The sequence below is a fragment of the Brachyhypopomus gauderio genome, chromosome 2 (genome assembly GCF_052324685.1).
Source record: "Brachyhypopomus gauderio isolate BG-103 chromosome 2, BGAUD_0.2, whole genome shotgun sequence".
Taxonomy (NCBI): domain Eukaryota; kingdom Metazoa; phylum Chordata; class Actinopteri; order Gymnotiformes; family Hypopomidae; genus Brachyhypopomus; species Brachyhypopomus gauderio.
In genome coordinates, this window is record NC_135212.1 from 41,845,336 (window position 1) to 41,861,200 (window position 15,865).

A 15,865-nucleotide genomic window follows, 5' to 3' on the forward strand; every position below is an offset into this window, starting at 1 on the left:
TGAAGTGATTTTGTTTGTTTTATTGAGAGCACGGAAGAGTGAGAAAGCAGAGGTTAGACTGTACACAGAGAACAGTTGGTGTATTTCTGTACTGTAAGCTTTTAGTAAGATTACAATTATGAGAGGAAATAGCCACACAAGGCAATTCTGAAACTTTTAAGTACACAATAAGAAAAAATTTTTAAGGCGTCAAATGGTTCAGAGGCATCAAAACCAGAGGAAGTGATAAACGCTTTACTTTCAACCTTACATAATTCTAAACGTTGCTTTTCCGGGAAGAGGAAAACCTCAGAATTTCACCCACTTCTAATCAAGACCATTTCATTTTTTTTCTTCTATTTTCAAAAAACATGATAACTCAGAAGCATTCTGCTTATGCACTGTTAACACGTTTACAGAGACGCTACAGATAATCTGCATCAGAAAAGTGTGACGTCAACCTCCTGGATGTCAGTGGAAACCCCCCCCAAACACAACTGCAACATACACACACACTTGCTCCATTTGAACAGTGCAGTCAGGCACAGAGATACAGGTTTATTAAAGTAGTGTACCTGTGTCTTAATTATAGCACTGTCACGTTTTTATCACACTGGGTAACTGGGAAGAAAGCTCAGCCTCCTAGTGGTGATGACTTGTTACTACTACAACATAAACAGAAAAGGAGGCATCTGTGTCAGCAGAAAGCATAGACGTGATAAAGGCAGTGGCAGGTCTGGTCTTCCACCAATCAGAACAGGTCTTCTGACATCATCTCCCCTATCTGTTCTCAGATAAGTCTGAGCTGCAGAGCAGTAATGTGCACACGACCACACAAGGCTGCTGTACAGTATGTCAGAAGCCCACAGCCACAGGGTGATGTGTCTGTTTCGGTAGGCACACCGCAGTTGCGTTTTGATGAGGTTAATCGTCCTCAAAGGCAACAGAGACACTTAAGACACACAGGCCAAGGAGTGTGTTCAGTCTCAGCTAACAGCAAGCAAGTTACAGCAGCAGACAGCTTTTGTTTACTGGCAAAAATCTGAAGAATTTCAACAAACTAGGTTAAATCTGTTAACCCACACACTGGAAGAATTACCAACATAACATTTTTTGACTTGTTTAGTTTACCTACTTTGTAGGTTTGATACAAGCTGTATTCCTATTCCACATATACTTTCAAACCATTTAGCTTTGCTTGCAGAAAACAAACAAAAAAAAAAAAAACCCTCCCACGAGTTTGCTGCTGTCTGAAATCTGAGGGACCCTCTTCTGACCTCTGCGTTCCTCTCCTAGGAAGGGTTGGACCAGACCCCCGTCCACCGAAACAGCGCAGTCTTACCACCACAATGGAACCAGTAAAACACGCATACGTATCTCTCCAGTTCCAAACACGACCTCGAATTCTATTAACTGTAAAAAATGTGTTCTAGAAATTTTATTACAATACCAATCTGCATCGTAACCAGCTCCCATCCCAGACTCTAGGGCGCGGCTTCTGACGGCAATCCCACGAAGCCTCTACTGTCTCGGCACAGTGAGGGACACGGAGACTGGCACAGGAGCACGAGAGGGGAGGCACGAGAGGGGAGGGGCCCACAGCCGCCCTCCAGGCCACGCCCAGGGCGGTGGAGCGGACCGCAGCACAGGCCGCAGCTCCTCCCTCAGGCCTTCAGGAGCCTGAAACGCTGCAGGCATGCATAGGGACGGTCGAAGGCACAGGGCGCGGTCGAAGGCACAGGGCGCGGTCGAGGCTGCTGCACCGCCCGGACGTACCAACCAAAAAAAAACACGCAGCAATACTGAGTCATTGAGAGAGGAGAGAATACTGGGAAGATATTAGCAGTGAGCACAGAAAACAAGAGAACACAAAAATGTTACATTATCAGTGTGGGTTACATATCGGTTAGAAAAAAGTGGTCTGCATACTACACATTTAAAACACCTGATATAAAACCGTATACTGGATGGACATGGCACTACTCACGGAGCTATCATCGACAGCGATAGGTGGGGAATATATAACTCCATCCCTTTTGTTAGATCACTGACGTAGGTGGAGGTCACAGCTGTTTAAGGAACTGGTACCTTGGTCATGGCACTTGTGAATAAAGATGCATTAAAAAAATTTAATCTTTTGATTGTGGTTAAAAAAAAATAAAAATTTAAACGAGGAAAAAAAAAAGCAAAGACAGCAACTTCCGCTTTTCTGATGGGCATGAACAGGAACCTGCTGACGTAGCGGCTGGAGGACACTCAAAGTTCAGCAGGCATCTACTTGAACTGATGGAGTTTCATGGGTGTTACTGAAGGCTTCAGATGCCCAAATGCCCGATTCTTTCTCCAAGCACCAAAGTGGCCGACATTCAGACCAGAGTCTACGCCATTTCTTCCCTGCCTCTGACCACAGGGTTCTCAAACGCGCATGTTCACCATAACTGGACTGTCCACAGCAGGGTTCTCCAACACACATGTTCACGGTAGCTGGTCTGTCCACTAGAACATGCTCACACTACTCTAAATTTTACACGCTCTCCATTTCAACACAACCATACAGAACTCATCAGTGGGGCCAAATCTGATAAAAGTGTAAACCTCTGAAATATAACTTAAGAAATCTAATAGATACGTATGCCTATATAAAGAGAATCAAAACATAAAAGAACCAATCAAAACAACAGCTGATCAGAAACCTACAGGTAAAAAATAAAAATAAAAAATGCAATGCCATCTGGGCAGGTGCTGACTAACGGACAGAGGGAGGCTCAGAACATTGTTCCTATCACAACGTCCAAACGTATAAGGCTTCGATTAAGCTGTTCAACCCTTCGCTATATGGTCAGTAATTAAAGGGCCAGAAGGGGGCAGGTGAAGGTCAGGGCTGGGGTATCTGCCCCTTGCTCTCTGTCCACCGTGTACTGCTCAGTATCTCGGGGGAAGAGGAAATGCATCGGGTTTGGCACCTCTGGTAATGACACACCTCATGACAAAATAAGGCAAACAGGAGCATAGGATTACACACAGACACACACCCTCCCCCCTCCCAATACACACTTCCACTCCCATCCTAAGCTTGCTGTCTACAGCACCCTGGCCATGGGGAGGGGGGCAGGGGAGAGTTGCTGGGGGCCCCACACTCAGTCAAACGCACTCTTCACACAGCTAAGCCCCCCCCCCCCCCCCCCACCCCTTACAAAGGCCTGAGTCAGGACTAGTCAGAAACATTACTGGATGGAGTACAAACTTGCAGAAGAGGACACAGAGGCGAGCATCACTGCAGCATGAGCTGTTTGAGGTTGTCATGCAAGATGGTGTCCTTGACGTCACGGAAGACGAGGCGAATGTTCTCGGTGTTGATGGCGGTGGTGAAGTGGTAGTACAGCGGCTTCTGCTGCTGCTCTCGCCGCTTGTTACGGAAACACGCCACAAGGAACTTCTGTACGTCCTCCAGGCTGTGAGGATCTCCCGTGTACTCGGAGAAGTAGTCCTTGATGGCCACCGTCTTGACCTTCTCCTCCAGCAAGTCCGTCTTGTTGAGGAAGAGGATGATGGAGACGTTGCTGAAGACGCGGTTGTTGACAATGGTCTCGAAGATGCTCAGGGATTCCGTGAGGCGGTTGGTCTGGCGATCCTCCATCAGCACCTGGTCGAACTCGCTGGAGGACACGAGGAAGAGGATGGAGGTCACACTGTCGAAGCATTCGAACCAGCGCCGCCGCTCCGAGCGCTGGCCCCCAACATCCACCATCTTGAAGGGCACGTTCTTGATCTCAAAGTCGTACTCATGGATCCCTTTGGTGGGCTTACGGGCCAGAAGGATGTCCTGTTGACTGGGGAGATAGTCCTAAAGACAGAGACACAGACATCAGACACACAGACACCAGAGAAGACAAAAACACACCCATCACAGAATAAGGACATCTCCAGTTGAGGCAGAAATCAGCAATTTGCCCAAAAATATAGGAAGATAATATTTTAACACATGGTACTTCATACGCATCTTGTTCATCTCTACAATTAGTCCATTATGTTTACTCATTATTTTTATGAAGCGTTCTGACGGAGCATAATGCCCCAACCTATCGCAGGGCCATACCCATCATGCATCTCTGGAGATGTTGATGTCACTGTGAACTAGGGCCAGAACAACCAACCCCAAAACAGACATAATGAATGCACACACACACACACACACACACACACACACACACACACACACACACACACACCCTTGAGTTCTCAAAACACAGTACATGCACAGTTGTGTTAGGGCTTGAAATTCCACAACGAACACAAGGAATGTGCACTCATTTTCAAAACAACGCAAGGATATTTGATTACATTTACACCTATAAGGTCCACAGAGACAGGTACGAGATATGCGACCGATCCCTGATCCTGACACCACTCGGGCCCTGGGCTGTGTTCAAGTACGAGGTCCAGGCTGGCTACGTGTTCAGCCAGCCAGACATCTGGGTGAGGTCTTGATTTACGTATGTTAACTCTGTTGGACATCTGCCTGACCATTTCCTCCCCTGTCCCTTCAGAGACTATAAGACTTCATGGAGACTGTTATTCACATCCCTGAAGCCAGCAACGCTGTCTATATTGGACCCCATGGTCTATATATGACCCAAGGTATATTTAGAAACATACAAAGTCATTATGACTCAAACCCAAGCAACATCTTATTAGGATCGGCTATAGAAACTAAACACACACACAATTGTGAAATTACAAACAAGATGGATGCCATCAATGAAATAGCCTAACCAAGAAAGACCACGTACACATACACACACACTCAAGATGTGCAAAGCAACGTACACACAGGAACACACATAAACCTGCACACAACACACATACGCATTAACACCTGCAATGACGCATGCATGTGCCTTCAGCACGGGGGGAAACGACCGTACCTCCTTGTGACCTCCGTGTGCTAAATGAGGCCAGTGCCAGGAACATGCACTGTGACTCTGATCTAAAAGGAAATCCTTAAAACAGTTTCAGTTTCTATATGAGCGATGTAGAAACGCTCATGAGAACCTCTGCCTCTGCCACAGACGTGTGCACCAAACACTGTGAAATGCTCTCCTGTGAAGAACCTTTACACTGAACTGACGTGAGAAACCTCGCAGAGGGCGAACGTGTCATAACGCTCGGCCACTGCGTGGTGATGCACATTGTGGTGGGGCAGGTGCACGGTCTCCATCTCCGAGATAAGCAGCCGTCTCCCCTCCCCCGTGGTGCCTGATGAGTGTGGAGAGCAGTGTGGGCCACTCAACACTTCAACAGTGCAGAGCGCTGGGTTATCTTCACAGACGTTACCCGCGCCATGAGCCAGGGGCGCAGATGGCACTGGGGACGGGGGGGGACATGTCCCCTCCAGATTTATATTGACCCCATCCGAAATCTATATATATATATATATATATATATATATATATATATATATATATATATATATATATATATATATATATATTAGGGGTGGGCATAGATTAATTTTTTTAATCTAGATTAATCTCACTGAAATCTTGAAATTAATCTAGATTAATCTATATTAAAATGGCTCATATGCGTGGTACCCAAGTAAGTAGTCTTTGAAATAGGGTTTCTTAATACAGAGGGTGCATTAGACCAGGGGCTCATCTCCTGTTTCTAAAATGCATCAATGACTGCTTGAGAAAGCTGTTCTACTTTGATACTTGAAGAAAAAAAAACATGCTCAATAAAATGTAGGCTAATCAGTTAAACATGAATTTGTAAGCCTACATACTGTACATTAAAAGGGGTTGATAACATGTTTATTCAACTAAACATATTTGAAATGTAAACCAACATTTAGTACACTTAACCTCACGGACGTAATTTGGGGGGGACTTTTTCAAAAGCCGGTTTTGGTCCTCTGCAGTTTTAACGGTTAAAAAGAAATATTTAAATAGCGACGAATCTAGCGCTAGGACCATGCAGAAAACGACCGCTCTGAGCTCCGCTCCGGAAACACTTTACGTTCCTAAAAATGAATTTTCCATGAAGCAAACCTGACGACTTCGTGGCTGCATCCATGTAAACACACGTACGATTTGTAATTCACAGGTTTGAAAACTCGTTCTCGCCCCTACTGTGCAATTTGGTTAGGAATACAGCTGAGCTAAACTATCAAATTGAAAGTCATCATAGTTTGCTTACCCATTTTGACCCAGTTCCCAACCCAACTTTAAGAATAGATTAACGGTGATAATTTTTATATTAATTTGGTCCCCCTCATTTCCATCTGTGCCCCTGCCGTGAACACAAGCAGGGATGAGGCTAGAGGCCGCCCTGGGCCACCTCAACTGACCGCCCTGCGCCACCTCACCTGACCGCCCTGGGCCACCTCACCTGACCCCCCTGCGCCACCTCACCTGACCCCCCTGCGCCTCCTCACCTGACCGCCCTGCGCCACCTCACCTGACCGCCCTGCGCCTCCTCACCTGACCGCCCTGCGCCTCCTCACCTGACCGCCCTGCGCCTCCTCACCTGACCCCCCTGCGCCACCTCACCTGACCCCCCTGCGCCACCTCACCTGACCGCCCTGCGCCACCTCACCTGACCCCCCTGCGCCTCCTCACCTGACCGCCCTGCGCCTCCTCACCTGACCGCCCTGCGCCACCTCACCTGACCGCCCTGCGCCTCCTCACCTGACCGCCCTGCGCCTCCTCACCTGACCGCCCTGCGCCACCTCACCTGACCGCCCTGCGCCTCCTCACCTGACCGCCCTGCGCCTCCTCACCTGACCGCCCTGCGCCTCCTCACCTGACCGCCCTGCGCCTCCTCACCTGACCGCCCTGCGCCACCTCACCTGACCGCCATGCTTAAACCTCAACACTTGTCTAAGTGTGCTCAGTCTGAGTCTCAGTCACTGTCACACACACTCAGAGACTTGCGCACGCGCACGCGCACACACACACACACACACACACACACACACACACACACACCTGCATTCTGTGTCTAAACAGAGCAGCTCAGAAACACTTCCGCTGAAGAGTCCACATGCTCAAACACTTCTGCTTACAATAACCTCCAATAGTCAAGTCACAATCAACAGATTCACAGTGAACAACCAATCAAATGAATGCGTGCAAGCAGGCACGTGCACACACACGCACACACACACACACTTTCCTACAACATCAAATACCCCCTCCCAATCCCCACCCCCACCCCAAAGCCCAATTGGAGACCAAGAGCATTTCCTGTGGGTCTATATTACTATGTTACTGGTGTGACTGCAGAAATAAGCAGGTCATTGGGCTTGGAGAGAGAACGCTAGAAACACACGTCACCCATCTGGCTCCAGACACTGAGGTGCCAATTACGCAATGCTCCGCCCTCAGAGAGGCGTGTCCTTCAACAGAACTGACTGTTCAGCTCTCTCAAACACTGAGATAGGAAGAAATATGAGGACAGAAAGCCAGAACACACAAGGTAAGATCAAGATAACGCACTAAATAAATAAATAAATGAAAATAAAATAAAAGGAAAAAAAAAGTAAAGAAAGACAGCTGGGGCAGAGCAAACCGATACTTTTCAATTTACATTGACAGTACTGAGCAGATGGACTGATTCATATATTCCACTGATCAATATGATGGTGTGTGTTGACGTCCCTGGGACTGTAATCCCTGCTCCACCCCGGGACCTACCTGCTCCACCCCGACCCTACCTGCTCCACCCCGGGCCCTACCTGCTCCACCCCGGGACCTACCTGCTCCACCCCGACCCTACCTGCTCCACCCCGGGACCTACCTGCTCCACCCCGACCCCTACCTGCTCCACCCCGGGACCTACCTGCTCCACCAAAGCGTCTGAGCAACATCTTCACAATAGCTGCTGTCAACACAAGTGAACCCACAAACGTCCTCCCCACACCAGGAGCAGAAGGCAACCTACACGACTGACGGCAAACGCAGCTCTCGTGACGTTAAAGCAGTCGGGCCAACCCAGGCCAGCTGTGCACCACTTACAGCTTCACCGCAGAACAAGACAAACATCTCAGGACAACATCTCATCTTCTCTTCAAATGGATAAGGATGGCCTGGGCTGGTGGGGTGGAGCAGTCATCATACGCAGCAGTAGCTCGCGCCTCAATGGAGAGGCTAACAGAACAAACAAGCTTCACCTCAGAATCAAGGGCTTTAGTCATTTATAGTCTTTACCTGATGCTACAACACGTTTTCTCTCCAATTTGACAATTACCAGTTACACTAATCCCATGTAAAATTGAGTTCGTACCAGTTATATTTACTGTGTAGCAGCACGGCGTTGTTAGTTTTCTGCAAAAATGCTTGATTTTGAGGTGTAGCTTAATGCACAGTGAAATATAATCTAGTACTGAATGTGTGAGGGAGTGAGAGTGCACTCAGACTTACAGCTCTAGAGCAGCAGCACGACCTGCTTCTCTCTCTCACACACACACACACACACACACACACACACACACACACACACACACACACACACTCCATCTCAACCTCACACACACACACACACACACACACACACACACACACACACACACACACACCCACACACAATCCATCTCAACCTCTCTCACACACACACACACACACACACACACACACACTATCCATCTTAACCTCTCACACACACACACACACACACACACACACACACACACAATCCATCTCAACCTCTCACACACACACACACACACACACTCCTGCTCCCCACACACACCACATCTTCTCGGCACACCACTCAGAAAACACCACTTAACAAATGTGATGGAGACAGAATTGAGAGTCTACTTGTTTCATTTAGAACCTTAACAAGGAGACTCAGTGGTTCAAAGATGCAACTTCAACACAGAAAGCCAAGTAACGATCAATGGATCAAATAAATCACTCCAGGTCAAGCAGCCCAGGGTAATTCTGCAGCCAACAACGTGACAATGTGTGGTGACGATGGCGACCCACTGACACTATCCTAACCCACACAGCCAGGTGGAGCTGCTTCCCAACCCCCCCGCCCCTGCAGCACACTGTACACTTCAGTGAAGGAGGCGTCAGTCAGATGAAACCAGTCAAGAGTGACTGCAGGTCTCAGCCATCAGCAAGCTCATGTGACCTGCTGACTGTGCAGCTCTGATGACCCCGCCCCACCATCTTTATAGAGGGTCATGACCCCGCCCCTCTCCATCTATATAGAGGGTCATGACCCCGCCCCTCTCCATCTTTATAGAGGGTCATGACCCCGCCCCTCTCCATCTTTATAGAGGGTCATGACCCCGCCCCTCTCCATCTTTATAGAGCAGGGGTCGGCAACCTTTGAGACATGGAGTGCCAACTTTAACATGTCTAGTCAATGAGTGTGCCACTATCAACAAATTAAATTGGAGCGGGGAGTGACGGTGAGTTTAAATTGTTGACGGGGGGTGGTGGTGTTGAGTTTGACTTGTTAGCGGAGTGTAAATGGACACAAATTAAGTATTATATCGCGATCGATCACCAAGTATAAACGCCTCCGTGTTTTTTTTTGCTGATGCTGGTCCAGCGTGGCGCGTGCCAGTGATTATGCCTCGGGTGCCATAGGTTGCCGACCCGTTATAGAGGGTTATGACCCCACCCCTCTCCATCTTTATAGAAGGTTATGACCCCGCCCCTCTACAGTTTTATAGAGGGTTATGACCCCGCCCCTCTCCATCTTTATAGTGTTATGACCCCGCCCCTCTCATCTTTATAGTGTTATGACCCCGCCCCTCTCCATCTTTATAGAGGGTTATGACCCCACCCCTCTCCATCTTTATAGAGGGTTATGACCCCGCCCCTATCCACCTTTATAGAGGGACATGACCCCGCCCCTATCCACCTTTATAGAGGGACATGACCCCGCCCCTATCCACCTTTATAGAGGGACATGACCCCGCCCCTCTTTACACACTGCTTTTTAATTTTTTAATAATTAAATTCATAATTGTTAATTTTTTTTAAAACATTGCTTACCGGCATTCCAAGTTTTTCCAAGTTATCCAAGAAATATTTTACGGATTCACCCTGCGGAGGAAGAGCACAGGCAATGAGTTATAATGTGAAAGCACTGTTTTGAAGTTCAAATTATAATGTGAAAGCACTGTACTAAAGATCGAGTTATAATGTACAAGCAATATAATTAGGTTACGGTGTTCCTTATTTGGTTTCAAAAAGCCTTTCAGATTTAATTCAGATTATTAAAATGTTCCCAAAACGGGTCCTAGCCTTCACCAATACACAAACACATGACATAATGCTTGTTTCACAGGCAAAGACGACAAACGAGGCAGAAAACATCCTGTAAAGCAGAACTGCAGGACCCTGTCAGCAGTCAGGATGTCTACGAGAGCATGACAGCAGCACATTTAAAGCTTTATATGTTTTCAGCAGTTTAACACGCTACATCAGCTATTTCAAATCAACCACAGATGTGTTTCAAATGTATCTGTCCATAACAGCACACCAGAGAACCTGTGCATATACTGTTGGGTGTAGAATCAATTAAAAAATATATAAAGTTGGATTATACCACCAAGCTTACATTTGTCATTTATCTTCCAGTGAACATAAACTGGACCCTCTCCTGGCTACTCTGACCACAGGGCTGTGCTTCGGTACTGCACACAGAGCAGGAGGACAGCTGTCAGCTGAGAGGTCACTGGCGTTCCACGTGGGCAGTCAACGTGACATCAAACGCACGTGAGCCAACAACAAGACCTTACAGGAACACCTGACTAATCACCAAACACACGGTCACAAACCAACAACCCCAGCAGAAACTACAAACATGGGTTACAGCAACATTTTGGTGTTGGATGCTAAACACAGTGTTAGATCCTGAAGATGGTGTAAATGTAACAAACTTACATTGCACAGATTTTTATTAATGTCCATTTCTTTGCAGCACAAAACAGGTGAGTCTTGATTAAAAAAACACAAGCAAGGATGTCATCTGCACTATGATGTAATTTGCACTATGGATGTATCATTTGTGGTTTGACCTTTGCAGGCACAATAATTAAGAGACATGAATACTGTAGAGGTAAACAGTGATTCGTTGGCATCTAAATGCTGGTTAATAAAGAGATTACCATCACAAACCAGTTTGCCTGCAACACCTGGCAAATCAGGCTTGGGCAAGGTGCACACCACCACAGTGTAGCAGAGAGCACTGGAGCCTCTGAAACAAGAGGCTGGAATTTGGGGATAAACCCATTGAGCAACACTAACAAGAGGACAGTGGTGCTCAGAATACTACTGAAATTAAATGAGGAACAAACGTGACCTGGCGCAAAAACGTACAATGACGGTTGGATTTGCAAGAGAGATTTAGACACACTTGAGAGAGCAGGCAGGGATCTAGACACACTTGAGAGAGCAGGCAGGGATCTAGACACACTTGAGAGAGCAGGCAGGGATCTAGACACACTTGAGAGAGCAGGCAGGGATCTAGACACACTTGAGAGAGCAGGCAGGGATCTAGACACACTTGAGAGAGCAGGCAGGGATCTAGACACACTTGAGAGAGCAGGCAGGGATCTAGACACACTTGAGAGAGCAGGCAGGGATCTAGACACACTTGAGAGAGCAGGCAGGGATCTAGACACACTTGAGAGAGCAGGCAGGGATCTAGACACACTTGAGAGAGCAGGCAGGGATCTAGACACACTTGAGAGAGCAGGCAGGGATCTAGACACACTTGAGAGAGCAGGCAGGGATCTAGACACACTTGAGAGAGCAGGCAGGGATCTAGACACACTTGAGAGAGCAGGCAGGGATCTAGACACACTTGAGAGAGCAGGCAGGGATCTAGACACACTTGAGAGAGCAGGCAGGGAGATTGGCTAATGGGTTTTTAAACCTAAAAGTCAAAAAGAAATTACACTTCTTAAGAACGGCCTCCAAACATACTAATAACTTTCCAAATTACAATAATGTACTTGTCTATTTGTGTATTACAGTATTACAAGGAATCTTTCAATAAAGGGTTCAACAAAAAGTTTGTATTTAAATCTTATCATTGGAATGTACCAAAACTAGTCAGAGCATCTCTCGTTTCCTCCAAACATCCCCCTTCTCACTAAAACTTCAGAGGCAAGTACAACAGAATATTTGGGGGGGGGGAGTTTTGAAGTGGCTTTCAGGATGAGTACAGCGTGATGAGGTCATCATTAAAGCCCCAGAATGAGCGGGACATCCCGCCACAGCAAGGTACTGCCACATATCCTCCGTCGAGGGCAAACAAAGCCTCCACGATGCAGCGTCCATGCCCGTTGCTACACCAAGCCAAAAGAGGAAGTGCTGTTGGTGGCCAACACCTGAGGGCTAAACATCTGAGCAGACGGCTGGCTTGTCTCTCCTATTCAGATGGCAGGTTTGTCTCTACTAGTCATGCAGAGTGATGTTGCACAGTCTGAACACAAACGCACCACTCAACACTTCCCATGATGTGCTGCACAAGCTGACAATACAGACCTGAACAGGGAACAGAAGAAAACAGTGGAAAAAGTGGTCTATACATACTGGGTTCAGCAGAAGCAGGAAAGACATCCATAAAGCCCTTTTTTATATACAGTCAAACCTCGGTTATCATTTGGCCTAGTTATCATAGTTATCAAGTTCGGTTATCCTTTACTTTTTTGGGTGAAATTTTGTCCCAGTTACAATTCATCTGTCCAGTTTTCGATGGCATGCCCATGACTTGCCACTCATTTTGCGAAAAACAAAGCATCTACCCAGGCATCCCTCACTCATTCATCAGCTCCACCATGGGGCCAAATAAAGTTTCAAGTAGGGCTGCCATGATTAGTCGACTAGTCACAATTATGTCGACTATTAAAATAGTTTTTTTTGTTTGTTTTTCATTTTTATTTTTTTTCTACTTTTTTCTCTCCAGACCGCTGGGGCAGTTTCCACTGCTGCGTCTGCCTTCCTGTCCTTGACGCACATGCGCAGTAGTGGAAACGACATCCCAGGACGTTATACAGACAGGCTCTGGTATCATGGCTACCCGGTTACGGAACTCAAAAGTGTGGGATCACTTTAAGAAAATGAAAGAGAAACGCGTGCAATGCAATATCCGTAAGGCAGAACTTGCCTTCCACGGCAGCACAACAGTGATGCACGAGCACCTGAAATGGAAGCAGGTTGTGGCTGATTGTGACACTGATGAAGAGGGACCATCATCTCAGTAAAATAAACTGCTAGTTAGCAGCTAAAACTAGCATAAACGGAGCGTTAACTTAGTACTTACTCATCAGCGATGGTGATTTGTTTCATTAGCCTTAGCACGCATTTGTGTGTTTTCTGTAACGTCAGTGAGACCAAAACGTTATTTTTGTGAATAATTCCTTAGTTTCAGGTACCTACATAATTTGATTTAAATGTAGCCAAGTTTGATGCCAGAGACTAATGAAAGAAAGGAAAACCTAAAATATATATTTATATTTATTAATGTATTTATTTTTGTGTTGTTTAAGCCAGTGCTTTACCCGTATTTTAATAATTGTTTCTTGCAACAAGCTGCATATTTCATTAAAGGTTTAATGAACTATGATATAAATAGTTTTTATTTTTAGTTAGCATATAGCTGAACACTAATGATGATTGTATAATAGCAGCTGCATTCTAATACGATAAGCTGTATGTTTTAAATTCAATTAACATATGATCTGATTAGTCGACTAATCATAAAAATGAATTGGTGATTAGTCGACTATAAAAATAATCATTTGTGGCAGCCCTAGTTCCAAGAGGCAGCTCTTTGAAAAAGATGATGAGATTATTTTAGAAACAACTTGTAGAACAGTACGAAAGTGGCGAAAAAATTGCCAATCTCGCCCGGATGTACGGGAGGGTTGCCATCAACGATAAATTCAATCATGTCCAAGTAAACGGAAATCAAGGTGTCTAATGTTGCAAAAGGCATACACATGCTAATGAAACAGAGATGGCAAACAGTCAAAGATGTTGAACAGTTGTTGTTGGTGTCAACAGAAAACAGCATTTGCGTAAAGGCAAGGCTTTCGCATGTGAACGAGAAAAACTACTTATTCTCTATAAAATGAGTGTGTGTGGAAATGATCAACTGGATTTACATTATTTCTTATGGCAAATATGGATTGTCACCATTCATTTCGGTCATCGTCAGGCACTTTCGAACGAATCAGTGACGAAAATGGAGGTTCCAGCTAAAACACATGCTTGCCAAGTTATTGAGCAAGCACTTCTCTGAATTAGCATGGTGAAATAGGGACAGTTAAATTGTTGCCCATTTCAAAATGGACACAAGCCAGGAACAGTATCTCAGACACACCTTTGACCTAGTCCTGGAATGCCCTGCTAGGGTGGTCTACAATACATTGCTGATTTGTACAATTACAGTGACAGCTGATTTGATAATTATGAATAAATTTCAAAAATTACATTTACAGTGGGGAGAACAAGTATTTGATACACTGCTGATTTTTCAGGTTTTCCCACTTGCAAAGCATGTAGAAGACTGTAATTTTTATCATAGGTACTCCTCAACTGTGAGTGATGGAATCTAAAACAAAAATACATTGTACGATTTTTAAATAATTAATTTCCATTTTATTGTGTGAACCAGTAAGAATTTTGGCTCTCACAGACATGTTACTTCTTCTTTAAGAAGCCCTCCTGTTCGCCACTCATTACCTGTAATAACTGCACCTGTTTGAACTCGTTACCTGTATAAAAGACACCTGTCCACACACTCAATCAGTCAGACTCCAGCATCTCCACAATGCCCAAGACCAGAGAGCTGTGTAAGGACATCAGGGATAAAATTGTAGACCTGCACAACGCTGGGATGGGCTACAGGACAACAGGCAAGCAGCTTGGTGAGAAGGCAACAACTGTTGGAGCAATTATTAGAAAATGGAAGAAATGCAAAATAACGGAAAATCTCCCTCGGTCTGGGGCGCCATGCAAGATCTCACCTCGTGGAGCATCAATGATCTTGAGGAAGGTGAGGAATGAGCCCAGAACTACACGGCAGGACCTGGTCAATGACCTGAATAGAGCTGGGACCACAGCCTCAAAGAAAACAATCAGTAACACACTACGCCGTCAAGGATTAAAATCCTGTAATGCACGCAAGATGCCCCTCCTCAAGCCAACGCATGTCAAAGCCCGTCTGAAGTTTGCACATGACCATCTGAATGATCCAGAGGAGGAATGGGAGAAGGTCATGTGGTCTGATGAGACAAAAATAGAACTTTTTGGTTTAAACTCCACTCACAACCGTGAAGCATGGCAGTGGAAACATCATTCTTTGAGGATGCTTTTCTGCAAAGGGGACAGGACGACTACACCGTATTGTGGGAAGGATGGATGGGGCCATGTATCGTGAGATTTTGGCCAACAACCTCCTTCCCTCAGTAAGAGCACTGAAGATGGGTCGTGGCTGGGTCTTCCAGCATGATAACGACCCAAAACACACAGACAGGGCAACTAAAGAGTGGCTCCGTAGGAAACATCTTAAGGTCCTGGAGTGGCCTAGCCAGTCTCCAGACCTGAATCCAATAGAAAATCTTTGGAGGGAGCTTAAAGTCCGTGTGGAGGAGATCTGTATAGAGGAGTGGGCCAAAATCCCTGCTGCAGTGTGTGCAAACCTTGTCAAGAACTACAGGAAACGTCTCATTTCTGTAATTGCAAACAAAGGTTTCTGTACCAAATATTAAGTTTCTTTTTATGGTGCATCAAATACTTTTCACACAATAAAATGGAAATAAATTATATAAAAATCATACAATGTATTTTTCTGGATTTTTGTTTTAGAGTCCATCACTCACAGTTGAGGAGTACCTATGATATAAATT

The 15,865-nt window shown here is 45.8% G+C and overlaps 2 protein-coding genes across 2 annotated transcripts in view; one reads left to right on the plus strand and one right to left on the minus strand.

Annotated features, from left to right (window-relative positions):
- Positions 1–15,865, minus strand: part of gna13b (guanine nucleotide binding protein (G protein), alpha 13b) — a 26,457-nt gene continuing 10,592 nt past the window's right edge. Inside the window, exons 3-4 of the mRNA XM_076996504.1 lie at positions 9,996–10,046; positions 1–3,823 (exon numbers count right to left, since the gene is read on the minus strand). Of these exons, the coding sequence (XP_076852619.1) occupies positions 3,251–3,823; positions 9,996–10,046 (624 nt within the window). The 3' untranslated portion in view covers positions 1–3,250. The remainder of the gene's footprint in view (positions 3,824–9,995; positions 10,047–15,865) is intronic.
- LOC143507041 (uncharacterized) lies at positions 14,683–15,604 on the plus strand. The gene has a single exon (XM_076996505.1). The coding sequence runs from the start codon at positions 14,788–14,790 to the stop codon at positions 15,394–15,396; it is 609 nt and encodes a 202-aa protein (XP_076852620.1). The 5' UTR covers positions 14,683–14,787; the 3' UTR covers positions 15,397–15,604.

What these genes read in the sequence shown, in the direction of transcription:
- LOC143507041 (XM_076996505.1), top strand. Translation starts at nt 14,788, where the DNA reads ATGCCCAAGACCAGAGAGCTGTGTAAGGACATCAGGGATAAAATTGTA.